This window comes from Sinohyriopsis cumingii, chromosome 2 (genome assembly GCF_028554795.1).
Source record: "Sinohyriopsis cumingii isolate HCF-2022 chromosome 2, ASM2855479v2, whole genome shotgun sequence".
NCBI classification, from domain to species: domain Eukaryota; kingdom Metazoa; phylum Mollusca; class Bivalvia; order Unionida; family Unionidae; genus Sinohyriopsis; species Sinohyriopsis cumingii.
The window spans coordinates 37335566-37351749 of NC_142962.1; the positions used below are offsets into that span (position 1 = coordinate 37335566).

At 33.5% G+C, this 16184-nt stretch overlaps 1 protein-coding gene across 2 annotated transcripts; it reads left to right on the forward strand.

The window, feature by feature from the left end:
- The first annotated feature begins 468 nt into the window (after nucleotides 1-468).
- On the forward strand, nucleotides 469-15921 carry LOC149804656 (uncharacterized). 2 transcript variants are annotated; one of them, XM_089933018.1, is made up of 2 exons: nucleotides 469-779; nucleotides 13882-15921. In XM_089933018.1, the coding sequence occupies exon 2, from the start codon at nucleotides 13888-13890 to the stop codon at nucleotides 15766-15768; it is 1881 nt and encodes a 626-aa protein (XP_089789144.1). In that variant the 5' UTR covers nucleotides 469-779; nucleotides 13882-13887; the 3' UTR covers nucleotides 15769-15921. The 2 variants fall into 2 exon arrangements, with proteins under 2 accessions (XP_089789144.1, XP_089789151.1); XM_089933025.1 differs by lacking the exon at nucleotides 469-779 and adding an exon at nucleotides 4473-4500.
- Nucleotides 15922-16184: the final 263 nt, after the last annotated feature.

The window sequence follows — 16184 nt, forward strand, 5'->3', positions numbered from 1 at the left end:
CCTGACACCAGGCCGACCAGTCCTAACACTAACCTCTTAATGCTGAGCGCCAAGCGAGGCAACTGTGAGTACCATTTTTGTAAGTCTTTGGTATGACTCGGCCGGGGATCGAACCCACGACCTCCCGCATCCGAGGCGGACGCTCTAACCACTAGGCCACCGGAGTGGTTAAAGATCAAGAAAGGTGAAGCCTTATTTAGTATTATATTTATTCGAGTCTCGTTTAAGTCCACTGAATATAATATACCAAAATGTTGACATAAAATTGATCTGGTGGTACACATAATTTAAATTCAAACGATTCCAAATATTACTGCAGGGTATCAAACTTTCATTTATCAACCCATACATCTAACCTTTCGTGTATGTATGTATGTAAAATAAAAATCCTAGGACTATCCTGCCACTGTAGAAAAATCCGTAGTACACTGGCTCGGTCATTGAATGTTTTATGTAATGCTATATATAGATTTGCAATTACATCCTCGGCCTTTTGAGTCAAGTCGATAATGAAGTCTCGGATGTTATTCGCCGCCATTGAGAACTGTATTCACAACTACTTTCACTATGTTTCACTGGTACATAAGGGCGGCGGAAAGAGATACAGTCGCGATAATGACAATATTGTTTTGTTTTTTTCTTGCAACATATGTACTCGACTACGACATATTAAAACAATAATCTGAGGAGAATACAAATACAGGAGTTGTTGATTTAGTTTCTTGACAAGAAAAACCAACGCAGAGGAAGGAAAGGTTATAAAGCTGCTGCATTCTCAGGTAAGGTATTCCCTGTTAAACAGTTGTGCTTTTGCGGTTTATATTGGCGAGACAATCTTTAATACATTATAGGCTATGAAACCAACGCAGAGGAAGGAAAGGTTATAAAGGTGCTGCATTCTCTGTTAAACAGTTGTGCTTTTCCGGTTTATATTGGCGAGACGATCCTTAATACATTATAAGCTATGTCATGCTGTGGAAATGGAAATTAAATGCTTTTTCCAAGGACACATCTAGGCAGCCGACCCGGGTTGGCCTGGGTGGATATTGAACTGGAACCGTTTGATTACGGGTTCACTGCATAAATTAATGACAATAGGTTGTATGTATGTATGTATGTATGTATGTATGTATGTTTGTCAATCTGATTAAAATCAGATCGCCTCTGTTATACATGATGATCTGACACCTGCCGCCAGAGTAGGTGTTAGGAGTACGCGGGGCCTAGGGCCGACCATGACTGCGCGGGGCCAGAGTATCGGTATCTCGATTGGTATGCTACTGCAAACACTGATTATGTCTAGACTAGATCAACTGTCGAGCTCTGGCGCACGAATTTAGTTTTTTCATTATTCATAAAAAAAATTCCTGTTTGTGGACAACGTTTTTTTTTTTTTAATGACATATAAACATGAAGAGAATGCCTTTGACTTCGCAACTTTGCGTGCATTACATGCGGCCTGTATCAGCGTTTCCAATTTACTGGAGAATATAGCTTGACAAACTCATAAGTACGACCTCAGACCTGAAGCGCGGGGCTCCCTGGAGACAGAGCACTGTAGATGTAGAGCATGAATGTGTACCGAACGATTTCATTTACTTTCGGATTTTTGAAAGCTGCATTTCCATTGGCTAATCCAAAGGTCACCAGAACATGACCATTCAGCGGTCTTCGTCAGATCTTGACGTAGGACATCGGAGAACTGACTTTAATCAGATTGGTGTGTGTGTATATGTGTGTGTGTGTGTGGAACGTCAGCCTTGGATGCGGGAGGTCGCGAGTTCTAAGTCCCGCTGAGTCATACCAAATACATAAAAATGGTACTACCAGCTCCTTCACTTGGCGCTCAGCATTAAAAGGTTAGTGTTAGGACTGGTCGACCTGGTGTCAGGATGATGTGACCGGGTTGGACATAAACTACATCTCTGCAGCCTGATGCCCCAATGCTGGACATCACTTTAAACTGCCACACTGCAAACATCGTAGCGATATGACTAAAGTTGTTAAGGCTACGTTAAAAATCTAAATCACACAAATGTATGTATGTATGTATGTATGTATGTATTATTGCAAATATTTGACAACCTATTCAGACAATTCCTAAACTGTTACATTTATGACACCTCCCGCAGGCTACGCGCGCTCGTGCGCGCGCGAGAGATAGAGGGACTCCTAATAAATTAATGAATGGAAGGTTTTAAAGACCAGGGGGAGGGGGCACAAAGGTGCTGAAGGCAGCCTAAAAGTTCCTTGAATTATATTTTTCTAATACTTTCACATTCAAGTTAGAGTTTGTACATGTCTGCTTGTACTGAAACGGGTGGACAATACACATGTGCTATATTATTTTCACACCATCCCGTTTGTTTGTTACTGCCCCTACCCCCTTACCGATTTGAAAAACAGAATGTATGAATGATATAAAAAAACTGCACAGAACTTATTTCCTTCATTGATTTAAAAGTTCTAACCTGACTGACGCTAGGGGGTTCCAAACAATGTCAGCTTGTTGGCGTTTCGAACCAAACGGGAGTTTCCTTACGAACACGGTGGCCATATTTTCAAGGGCCATTTTATATGATGTAGTTCATCGTCTTTGACAATCTCAATAATTCCGTAAATTTTGGAGTTACGTCGCTTGGAACTTACGTATACAAGAATTCATTCTATTTATTTGTTCAGCTTGTTTTAGAAATATTATAACTTGATATTGAAAATATTACACGCAGACGACACAGTGTTTCTGACATGGAATATTCTAGAAGTCAGAAAAGGGACAGCAAGCTGTCTGTCTGCTTGTTTACGTCGAAGCTTGCGTTCGCTTTGAAACGCTAATAATTTGACAGAGTTAGGGACCCCATGTCAACAGTCTTCTGAGAAATGATAAATCAGTAGATGAAATGACTAAGTTTTGTGCATATTTTTATATCCTTGATGCTTTTCGTTTTTAATATCGTTGGGGATGGAGTTTACAAACAAACGGGAGGGTGTGCGAATACTTATAAAGCTGGATAAATTTCATGAAGGTCAGCTTGCCTGAGGAAAGCTGACTGAAAATTGAACTTGTGCATGTGGGAGCACTGAGACCCCATGACAAGATAAGACCACAACAAATATTAGAATATAAGGTGAAGTAAAAATAAGGAATGTGATTTTGAAATTGTGCTACATTTATTTTATAAATAAACAGAAATTCCTTTTTTATATCTCTCTTTGTCTTGCACATGAAAGACGTAAGTCAGTAATTAAATTTATCGAAAACGTACATGTAGATAGGTGCATAGATGAGAAAAAATAGGACTTTGGATGAATAGACCGAGATTAGAATACATATAGATTGCTGTAACTGCAAATATACATGTGTATGTAGAAGTAGTGATAAAAGCGGCTTTCTGGCTATTTAAAATTTAACGCAATATTTTTGCGTTCTATGGGCTCAAGAAATACATATTTTCGACTTGAATACGGTAAAGAATTATATATTTTCGTGTATTAGAGGGTAAAGAATAATGTTTTCGCGTTTCGGAGAGAATAGAAAAATATTATGTTAGCGCTTTAGAGGTGTAAGAGTGATATATTTTTGCATTTTAGTGCGTAATAAATGGTATATTGTAGCATTTTAGGGGTATTGTTTCTAATCTTGCCAGTTTTGTTATATTGGAATTCTGGAGATTTTAGAATTACTGCATTTGTATATAAATAGTCTGAATTTTTGGAAAAAATAATTTGAACTTTTGGTTTTGAAAATTTAACATGTGAATTTTGGTGATTTTAAAATGAACGTTATTTATATTTTTAATTTTGGTTTTGCTTTTGTTAATATATTTTAATTGTAATTTTGAAAAATAAAAATTAAAATTGTAATTTTGTTTTCAATTTTTAAATTTTTGTTTTAATTTTGAAGATTACAAAGAAAAGTTATTGTTACTTTACTTTTTACATATATAAAAAAATTATTTTGAATTTTGGTGATTTAAGATATTTTTCTAATATTTAAATTTATGAATCTGGGGATTTTTTTCAATTAAGATATGTAAGATTTTAAAATTATCATGTTTTATATTTTAGGGAATTTATCCAAAAAAAAAAATTTAGTATATATAATAAATAAACATTAAAGTAGTTTATCTACTTTATAAATATATTAACATATTTATAATAGATTCGATAACAAATTAGAACATATTTTGTATATCTTATTACTGTTATATATTTTGTATATTTGTAATTATATAGATTTTGTGGATAGATATTTTAAGGGTCTGTCACAAGGTTTTTTTATTCTATCAATTTCAGTAGGCCTGACTAGCTGAATATTAGAGTGTTTACGTAAACTGTCCATATGGTTTTCGAACACAGAAATATTTATGAACCTTAAACAAATTTTTGAAAATCATTTTTAGATTATGACCTCAGATTAGTCATCCATTTGTGTTGATTCAGCTCTAGTACCCTATGCACCTTTTTTACTTTCATACCAAGACTGGTATATAGTAACTGGTATGAATTTACCTTTACTCTTACTAATTACTAATTTATCACAATCAGTAAATGTACTATCAAAATCTAGAGATGATTTGACCTGATAGTTACTTAACCATTTTTTTTTAACTTCTAAAGATTCGGGTGCAAAATGGATCACATTTATGTTCCTCTTTATTTTCAGTGTAATCTAAATCAATTTCCAAGATATAAACCTTTTTAGAGTCGTATGAAATACGAGTCCGTAACTATATCATTGAAATTCGCTTACATTCAAAAAGCTTGTATCATTGCCCAGTCATGCGGATTGGTAGGATTCATATATACCATCCAACTATTTGATTGATTTGTATCACAGTCACTGGTCATAGGATTATTAGCTTTAGCATGCGTTTTTTTTTATACCATTCAAATGTTGCCTCTTAATCATTTCTTTCTAAACCAATGCATATCAATATCTGTTCATAGTTCTAATTTAGCCGATGTTTTTTTTTTTTTTTTTTTGGTGTGATGCATCCCGTGATGTATTAGTATTACTGTAATATGTAGCTGAATCTGACCCGTAATATTTGATCGTCATATTTTTTAAATTTTTAAAGAAATCAGTGAGTAACAAATCATGTTTTAGATATAGATCACGATATTCACCGAAGTTCTTTAGTTTTCATGCTTCCAAAACTGTATGTGCATGTTCATAATCTTCGTCTGATATTCCCGATTTACTTAATAATGAATTAAACGAATCGTTTTTCTGGTGGTTTATCTTCGTTACATGTTTTAAAACCTCTCAACATATATATATGGAGAGAACTTCTTTCTAGTTAATAGAAACGAGTAATTTTTTAAAATTTAGTTTCTGAAGATTTTTCAAAAATATCCACATAATCATATGTACAAAAGCTCTTTCTAATTAACATTTTAAGTTTATCATTATCAGTATAATTAGCATTATTTTTAAAGTGTTCTTGGTAAGACTGGGGGCTAATTTATTCCAACGACTATGAAGTAATTGTAAAGAAAAAATAAATATTAGCTGACCAGTTTTAATGTCATATATTTTTCCATGGTACTCTGTATGCATATTAATTTTTCCATTTGATGCTCTAATCATCATCATCGTCATCATCATCATCAATCCCGCAACCCAAGAGGTCGTTGGGAAACAACAGATGACTTCACAGTTAATCCTTTTCGTATTTCCCTGTTCTCTGTTGCCCTTTGGGACTCTCCAAACCCATACCTGTCCACTCTTTAATGTTGTCTTCCCAGCTATTTTTCCGTCTGCCTCTTATTCTGCACCCTCGCACTGTACCTTGCAAAATTGTTTTTGCCATTCCAGGTGATCTTTAGACCCTGTTTGCGGACCTCTTTGTTGGTTACATGGTCAGTGTAGAGATGCCCAAGATCTTGCGAAACTTGTGACTGTTTCCATCTTCTGTCCACTGACTTATATTTCTGCACTGATGCCTTTGGTATTGTTTGTCATCAGTTTGTTTTTTCGGCGATAACCTCAATACAGTATGCTGTGGAGGTTGTGTCAGTGAGCTCAACCAAGTCAGCCAGTTCCTTTTCATCTTTTTCAATATCATCTTCGTTCTTCCTCCGATGCTGACAGTTCCCACGTGGTCTTGCAAGGCATCCTCCATGATCCTTTCCAGGAAAATGTTGAAGAGTGTATGTGACAGTATGTATCCCTGTCTGATTTCAGCTTTTGTTCGGAACCAATCGCCTCTGCAGTCATTGATGTGGACACAACTGATGGTTTTGTCATAGAGATGTTCAACAACCCTCACCAGGTCCTAGCTGATGTTGTACTTCTTCATATTTGCCCATAATTCTGCATGCCATACCCTATCAAGGCCTTCTTGAAATCTATAAAGAAATGGTATAGATTTTGCTGATGCTGAAGGTATTTCTCGCAAAGGAGTCTGAGATTAAAAATTTGTTCTGCGGTGTTCATTCCTGCTCGGAAACCTGTCTGCTCTTCAACAATAGTTTTCTCTACTGGAGACTTTAGTCTGTTGAGAATTATCTTCAGCATGACTTTGCTTGGGCGGCTGATGAAACTGATGGCTTAGGATTTTGGCTTAGCTCTAGGTTTGATTTCTTGGGGAGAACAATAACCAAAGAGTGGGTCCATGTTGTGGGCCAGTCTCCTGTCTGCCATATCTTGTTGCAAATTCATATCAGGAATGTGACAATCTCTTCTCCTCCTGCTTGAATGAGCTCTGCGAGTATGTTTTCAATGCCAGCTAACTTTACTTTCTTTAGTGACCTAGCTACAGTTTCTACTTCCTCACGAAGAACGTCGTTGCCATAAATTTCTTCTGTATGGGGCAATTTAATACTGCTGGATCTCCTTTGGTCTTATAACTGTACAATCCTTTGGTCTTATAACTGTACAATTCTTAGCAGTATTCTGTCCATCGCTTGAGAATCTCTTGATCTTCTATGGGGTATTTTCCTGATATTCCTTGGATGGTGGTGGCTTTCTGTTGTTTGAGAATTCAGCTGATATGCCATTTTGCTGTCGTTTCTGATCTTCGATTTAACAGTATTGTCTTGCTATCACGGACTCCTATGTCTTTTTCATGCTTTTCCTTTGTATTCTCTAGCTCCTTTGTAATCTCCTTTTCCTTGTTCAGTTCTCTTCTTTTGTTACATAGTTCAAGAACATATATTATGACCCAGTGTTTCCTTGTTTGATGATATTTGCCGATGATATCGCTGGCTGTGCTAATAACAGCCGTGTTGAATGTGTCTTAGTTGTTCAGGGTTAGCTCTAATACCAGACACCGTTAAATGCCCCTTTTAAATCAAGAAATGCAGTTGTCTTATATGTGGATATAAGTTTTCGATTACATGCTACATAGGCACCTCCACCATATTTACCAGTAGCAAGAAAACGATCTTATCATCATCACCTAATGTTCTATCACAAAATCTAACAGAACAGTTGATTTGTAAAAATTATATTTATAATCATCTGTAATTTTCAAGCTGTCGGATTTGTGAAAACAGACCTAATTGTTTTCATTTCATCTTTTAATCTACTAAGGAATTTTGAACATCAGTATCTGCACGAAATAAAACTCTGTTCATTAATGTACAATAACATTCAAGAACAAGCTACACAAAAAACTATGAGGGTTGTTCAGGAGAACATCATCACCTTTTTTAATTTTAATTTTTTTTATTCATCTTTCAAAATCAACGTATTTTGCAAAATGGTATTTTCATCTACTTTTATAATTTTGAACCAAATATTTTTCCTTTGTTATGTAATATAATAGTACGTAGTAATTTTCATCCACTTCCTTCGCAATTAGTAAGATATTATAAAACATGTTCTTTACTACTAAAAATGTACAACATCTATGTTTAGTTTGTTGTTATTTCTGTGTTACCTTGGAATATTTGTAAACAACACATAAAGATCTTTTCCATTTTCTGATTAGAAATTTTTAATGGACGCAATCCATTTTCCAACCAAAAACATTAATAAACATTTCATTATTTACGTTTTTAAATTTATAAATATGTTTAGTGGAACAGGAAATTTAATATCAGCGACATTTAATTTACCAATGCGTTTTTCGTATAAGGAAATAAGTTTAATTTTATTTTCTTTCACTGGCATCTTCATAGTTAGTATTGATACATCCAATTTGAATTTCAATTCTTTGGGTAGTGGAATATAGCCAATCCCTATAACTGGATCCTATTTTGATAAACATATATCAATATTCATAATTCTACCAATAACTTATTAAATCCTTGGATTATAAAATATTCAACTCCATCTTCTAACGACGAAACCACCGAAGGGAAACTACCATCAGTTTAATTTATTCCAAGTAGGACGGCCGCCTTAAAAAAAATATTCCTCAATTCCCATCTGTTCCAAAACTTTTTCTGCTTCAAATCATATTTTTGATACAGAATTATTTTTTCACTTCTTGATCAGTAATTAGGTGCATAAGCAATATAACCAACTAATAGAGTAACATGTATTCTTTGTTTTAACTCAAATTTAGGTACCTCAGATACCAGGTATGTACCTCAGAAGACTTGTTTTGCTTTATCTACCATAGCAGCCCATCTAGACATCTTCGCAGGCCCTTTGGTTGTTATCACAGCCTCTTTTGCTGTCGTTTAGATGGTCAGCTTCCTTAGCTGCTTGCTTAAATACAAGTCTTGAAGCCCTTTTAGTGGCTTTTTACATAAATTTAGCCAATTTAACCGACTGTTTAACAGCCTAGGCGGCCTTTTTGTTTATCACCTTTTCGGCTCATATATAATTTTCGTAGAATATGGCCGTTTAAAATATGAAGTAGTATCATAAACGCTCAATGAACGTGTTGATTGAAAGACAATTTAAACTGACAATAACACAAAGGATGTGGAATCGTTTGATAACAAAGATACTGGTTCCCATTGTTATAACAATATTATATTAGTTATTGATGGTGGATATTGCTTGTTTTAGTTGTGGTATTCACCATGGACATAAACATTTTCAGTGAATAGATTATTTTGTAGACAGTTGTAGAATTTATACATCAGATTATAAAATAAGAAATATCATAAAAAACGTTTATTAGATGGCAATGAAATTTAAAATTACATTGTTTTAAACTAAGAAACAAGAAACAACATAGCGAAAGCTGTTAATAATGCAGTTGTTTTTACTTCAGAATCATTTGCCGTGTAATAAGAACAAAATTTTTGAATATGTTCTTTAAAATTAGCTTGAGGTTATTAATAGTAATATAGAGGTCGTGGGGTGTGAAAACGCCTTTGGACCATCATCGTAAGCCCGAGTGCCACTTACCCTTGGTAGGCCACTGTACCTAGTGGTATAACAATAAAAGCCAACTAAAGATCTTTCATTCAAATGTTTTAAGAAAGTTCTTCCTTTTATAATCAGTACATAATCGCGCACGTGTGTGCAAAATCAGTAATTATTATATTCAATCTTAATTTCATTAACAAATTTCAGATTTATTCTCTTCTGGGGTTAATAAAAATATATTTTTGTTTTTACTCGTTTAGAAAATAATGGTATTGTATGGTCCATAGTGGACTCGTTATACTAATTCTTTTTATATAATTTATAACAATTTCTTTATACTAATTTTTGATAATACTAATTTTTATATAATTTATGATAATTTCTTGTTACTAATTTTTTTATATTATTTATGACAATTTCTTTATACTATTTTTTGATATAATTGATGATAATTTCTTCATACAAATGTTGAGATAATTTATGACAATTTATAATACGTTTTGATATAATTTATGACAATTTTTTATACTAATTTTTGATATAATTTATGACAATTTCTTTATACTAATGTTTCATATAATTTATGACAATTTCTTTATACTATTTTTGATATAATTAATGACAATTTCTTTATACTAATTTTTGATATAATTTATGACAATTTCTTTATACTAATGTTTGATATAATTTATGACAATTTCTTTATACTATTTTTGATATAATTTATGACAATTTCTTTATACTAATTTTTGATATAATTTACGACAATTTATTTATACTAATTTTTATATAATTTATTACAATTTCTTTATATTAATATTTTGATATAACTTATTACAATTTCTTTCTTCTTTTACAGACCATTTAGCTGTATGCAATATTTCTTTCATATGTATTAAATAATTATATAAACGAACAATCAGCGTGGGTTGGAAAAGTATCTCCTTGATTAAATAGTTATGCTTTAAATTGCTTTGTTATGATAATTCTAATTACAGTGAATCAATAAAGCTAAATTATAATATTAATTTTTAAGATGATTATTAATTATTAGCTACAAATTAATATTTGCATTTTTTTTTCTAAGACATTCTCAGTTTAATCCAATTTTGTTCTGATACGAAAAGCTGCATTGCATTTGTCAGTGAAATTTTCAATATTGGCATCCAAACTATCAGCATGCAAACTGTGAAGATGAACAACGACCTGTTACTATTCTGTCATCTAATGGGTTGCTAATAAGAACAAATGGTGACCAGATGGTTTATATTGAAAGCTTAGATAGTACGGCAACACGTTTTTCTTCGATGTAGATATGGGTAAGAAAACAGAACTCAAAATGAAACAAATCTGAATCATCTAAATGCCGATAAAAATGCATATACAAAATCCTATATGACCATTATTGAAACCAAAAATATGGTGTACATTAATTCAGCCGATCCTGTGACAGGTAAACTGGATATCGGTAAGAATAAAACTACAACAAGCTACGAAGCTATTGATGATGCTGACTTGGTAGATAAAATAATATGTCGATTGTAAAATACATTGTAGATGGAAAATAAAAATATCTCCTCCTAAACCCCTCACAAAATATGTAAACAAGAAGTAACAACAATATCTTGGTTATAGTGCGCAAAAAAAAAAACAACAAACAACGATGGTGTTCACATGCAAATGTCAACACTGCTTGTGTTGATATTGACTTCAGGATTTGCCAATTATATGATACAAATTTATGCAAATCGCTGTTTGAATCCTCTTTAATGAATAATATATGGACAGTTTTGAACAAAGAGTGATTATTAGAATTGAGACTGATGTTAAAAATTTGATTTTGATGATTTTATATCAATATTTGGTTTTAACCTGACTTAATAATATAAATATTAATCAGTACTGTTATGAATCTATGTTTCGTAAAATTAATTTCTTTTTTTATTTCCATCGAATAGAAATCGAAAATTTAAATGTACTTACAATAATGGGAATTAAACTTCAAGTGTTCGTAAAAGTCATATCACAAGAACAAATGTATAATGTTCCCAATAAATTCCAATCTTTAATGCGCTGATGCAACAGTACTTTTTGAATAGGTTGATGTACGAACAGTCTTGTTGTAACACAGTAATATAATCTAGAATGTCTTCGAATAAATTCACAATAACCCAAAATAGTGTTTGAGTTCAAACGGCAGTGAGCACTTTGTATTTCCAATGACACATGTAAATGTTTCCTCTCATTTTATAATCGAACAAACTAAAAATGATTGCATATATTGAGATTAAATGGTAATGAATAATTTTGTTCTCTACAATCTTATATGAAAACTTAAGACAATAGAAAGCCAAGGATGTGGATCACAAGTTTACTTCCAGAGTATTCTAAGTTTGTAAATAAGGCTAGGCCTTGAACTCAACTATCAGTAACAACTTATTTATAACTTACAAACATAACGACATGAGAAAAATCAGGTTACCCAAACGTCTACCCTCAGTTACGGACAAAAGTCAAGCACACAATACAGATTAAATATACATAACAGTACGACAAGTAACATTAGAAAATTACATGAATATTTAATGCGATCTTGTGTAAGGCGAATAGGAAAAGTTATATATATATATATATATATATATATATATATACATATATATATATATATATATATATATATATATATATATATATATATATATATATATATATATATATATATATAACAAAAATATAGCGACAGATCTTTAAACAATATCAAACAGTTGCGTATCTTACGTGAAATGGCTACTAGAAATAAAACATTCCGATATGTAAATAAATAGATCAAAGGTTTCAAAAATGGAGGCAATATACGATATTATGAAGACCCAAACGTTTAGCAAAGAGTGTACGAATATTATCTTGCAGCAAACGTGGGAAATAAAAGCAAATCCATTGATAGTGAGATTGTTGAAATCGTAAATAAACTGTATAATGATCACATTATAAGCAGGACTGATTATAAATATATTTTTCACAACTATTGATATTGTTTAATTATAACATATGACAACAGTATTTTGAAATGGAACGATTTTTATATTCAGATAATTCAGCTAATGACGCAAGTCACAGTTTTTAATATAGAGTTTAGCGCACCGTACTGTTTGATAATAATGCGACTTATAAAAGAGCGCTGATAAGTTCGGAAATATGGTATTAGTTTTTTAATATAACATCAACAAATAATTATTTCCGGTACTATGGTGGTACAAAATGGCTCGATATAATGGTAGCACCAGGGGCATGTACTATTATTAATGCAAATAGCTATATAAAAAGACAGTAAAAAGGAGTAAAGTCAAAAAGGAAGCAGTAACTGATGAACCAAATTTTAAAGATATAAAATAATATAATAGATAATTACGACATTGAATTTACTAATTATGTATTTCAAAACATATTAGGGTTTGATTAAAAATAATATAGAAGGATAAAGTCAAGGGAGCACAACAACAAACATAACAGAAATTAACACTGCGTTAAAAAGATGCAGTCTGGTAACAAATAATTATATTAATGGTATAAACAGTTCCTTTATTCGTTTACATTAAATTCACCCCTAGGCATTTTATTGAATATTCATGGGAATGAGTTATCATACGCGCCAATTAATAAACTATTCCAGTTATCAGGTATTTCAATGCATGATACAAGCCAGTCTAGATAACACAGGGAACAAGATGGTGTAAGAGCGGCATATTATATTAAAATAAGTGTGTGTGTGTGCTGATATTGCAAAGCAGGATAGCACACGCAACTTTGTGTATAATCAGCGAGATTTCTGTAACAGACTAGTTTGTATATAGAAGTCACTTACATCTAATGATTAGCCACATGGATTTATCAATATGCCGAAATATGACCACCACCACCCACCGGTGTTTGGCATCTGCTGGTTTTGGTGGGTCTTTCTTCTGTGTCAGAGAGTTGCCAGCTCACGATGCATTTTTCGTGTCTAATAAAGCGTGGCGATTTTGTAAAAATGTGACTATTTAATTTTATTTTGAGTTCGAATATTTCCATTTTATCATTAAGAGGAGCATAACGGAGTGATAATGACATATAATTACAAGATGATATCCACTCAGCCTCCGAAAAATAGCCACTCTAATTGACCTCCATGAGAGATTCTTTCTTTGCTTGAAAGCTGTTTCGGGAGATGTAATTATTCACTACCTTGTGAATCATGCCACCTCGATTGAGATTTGAACGCAAATGTGACGCAAACAATGATTTTATGAACGGTGTCATTGTGCAAGCAAATTGAATCAATTTAGTTTAATTCATTCCTGCCTCTACTCTTACAAATACATGTATTGCGATTTTTGCAGAACAATATCCCATACACGAATGGTCAGCTTTACTCAAGGCATGTTACAAATTACTCCTCACGTTATGGGCCGAGATCATGACTATTTTTTTGTTTTAATATTAAATTTGTATTAATCTTTTTTTTTTACAAAGTAAATAGAAAGTAAGCATCAGGCTACCCACAAACATACTTAACGTGTAACAGCTTTTGATACCAGAGTAAACAATGGATTGATATTGTATTGCAGCTTAAAATGGCGTCAGCGAATCCCTTGGATTGTCCGCTGTGTTATCAAAGATTTGTAAAGCCGAAGTCCCTACCATGCTCTCACACGTTTTGCGGCAAGTGCTTGGAGTCACATATCGGTACTTCCCAAGTATCCCAGAACAAGTACATGTGCCCTGTTTGTCGTCAGATGTTTCAAGGCAAAGGGTCAGCATTCCCAGTCAGTGTGGTAATACAGTCAATTCTTGACATTGAAGAAACAAAGAAGTCGAGGCCATGTGATGGCTTTACTAAGAAGTGCGCTCAAATGCAGGAGAAAGACGATGCGGTGTCTGAGAAGTGCGATAAACACGAAGAATCATTGACTTTTTACTGCAAATCACATCGCATATTCTGCTGCGGAAAATGTTATCTACAGAAACACCAACGATGCCACGTGACCAGCTCCTCAGACTACCTAAAATATTTAAACTTACCAAAACATTCCCGCAGAATTAAAGTCGATCTTGAAGAACTTCGAGATCATATAACATCTCAGAACGAATACATGAGGAAAACTAACTATGACCTTGTGCAACAGAAAGACAAAATAAAGGAAGAAATATTTAACCAAAGATTGAACTTCACGGCGTTATGGAACCAGTTAGAAAAGGAAATTCTGGATGAATTAGAGGATCAAACTAACAATGAAATCAAAGAGATTCAGCGGCGCCAAGACAATCTTACAAATTGTTCTCTTATGATTGACCAAGACATAGCAAGCATTGAAACCTCCACACAACAGTCGGATTTTCAGATATTGATGATGCTAAGAAAAGTTGAGCAAGGCATGCGTAATTATCACCAATCAGTAAATGAAGCTAGAAATGAATTACAAGATGTTGCAGTTCGCTATTCGTCTGATATCGTTTTACGGGATATAAAGACAAATTTAAAGAAGTTGGGAACTTTAACATTCTCAAAGTCAATACCAAAGTTTCCAAAATGTCCCACTCTGCCAGACCCACTTCTCACTACCAAGGACCAAAGTATTTGGGACTATCTTGCTAGGTTGTTGACGGCTGACAAAGAAATGCCCGCTGATATTACCCAAGCAGTGCAGGATGGCACATTCGATCCGAGGGACAAGAATGACAAAGAACCCTGCCATATATCTGCTGTAGTCGGGTTACCAGATGATATATTAATCCTGGCGGATAATCAAAACAGGAAGCTCAAACTTGTCCAAGGCGAAGAAATCAAAGTCTCGAAGGAACTCAAAGGAAAGCCTTGGGATTTAGATGCAACGTCTCCGACAGAGGTTGTGGTAACATTGCCAAAGGAAAGGCTCTTAATGTTTTTTGAGGTAAATGAAGATGATTTGATACGTTCTCGGTTCAACATACACACTCGATTGGAATGTTGGGGTGTGACGGTGGTTGACAATATCATAGCAATGACTACTTTCAAACATGGTAATTCAGTTTTGCTTCTTGATATTAATGGGCGAGAAATAAGGGAACTGGCAACATTTGGGTTAGTGATCAATCACCCTTTCACGTCCTGCTTGTATATTCATGCCGACTATTATTCAAATACACTTTTTGTTTCTTGCGAAACTGGATATAGCTTAGTTGCTGTTGATACGAATGGCAGGTACGTTTACAAATACAGTAATGCAAAGTTAGGTTCACCGGCCGGCATTCTAGCAGGACGGAACTGCAGTGTTTTTTTGTTTGATGCAAAGTCACTAATTGTTCACCAGATTTCGTCTTCCGGCAAGGAGCATCGGGAAATCAATATTCCCCAATCAGCGAACATAGGTGCCGCTATTTGTGGTCCAGTGAAGAGCAGTTTCATACCGAACAGATTTAGATTTTTTCTTCTTTCGGAAAATGGCAACTTGATGGTGCTTTACCGTTTTGAGTGAGAAAACCGTGTTAGCAAGTTGGCTTTGTTCTAATTTTCTGTGCTTCTTTCTCAACGGATATATTTACCGTAAATGAGACGTGTACATTACAAGAAACGGAGTTCATCACATGCTTTGAAAAAGAGACTCCCGTATTGAAACAATGGTTTTACAGAACGCTGATATATATATATATATATATATATATATATATATATATATATATATATATATATATATATATATATATATATATATATATATATATATCAGCGTTCTGTAAAATCATTGTTTCAATACGGGAGTCTCTTTTGTGTGTGTGTGTGTGTCTTAGAGTTTGATTAGATTTACATCATGCGAATCATTAGCTCATTGGATCTGTTTTACTGACTATAAACAATAAAATGACAGTTAACTTGAAAAATCATACCTACATA

Excerpts from the sequence above, each read along its gene's own strand:
- LOC149804656 (XM_089933018.1), top strand. The coding sequence starts at position 13,888 with ATGGCGTCAGCGAATCCCTTGGATTGTCCGCTGTGTTATCAAAGATTT.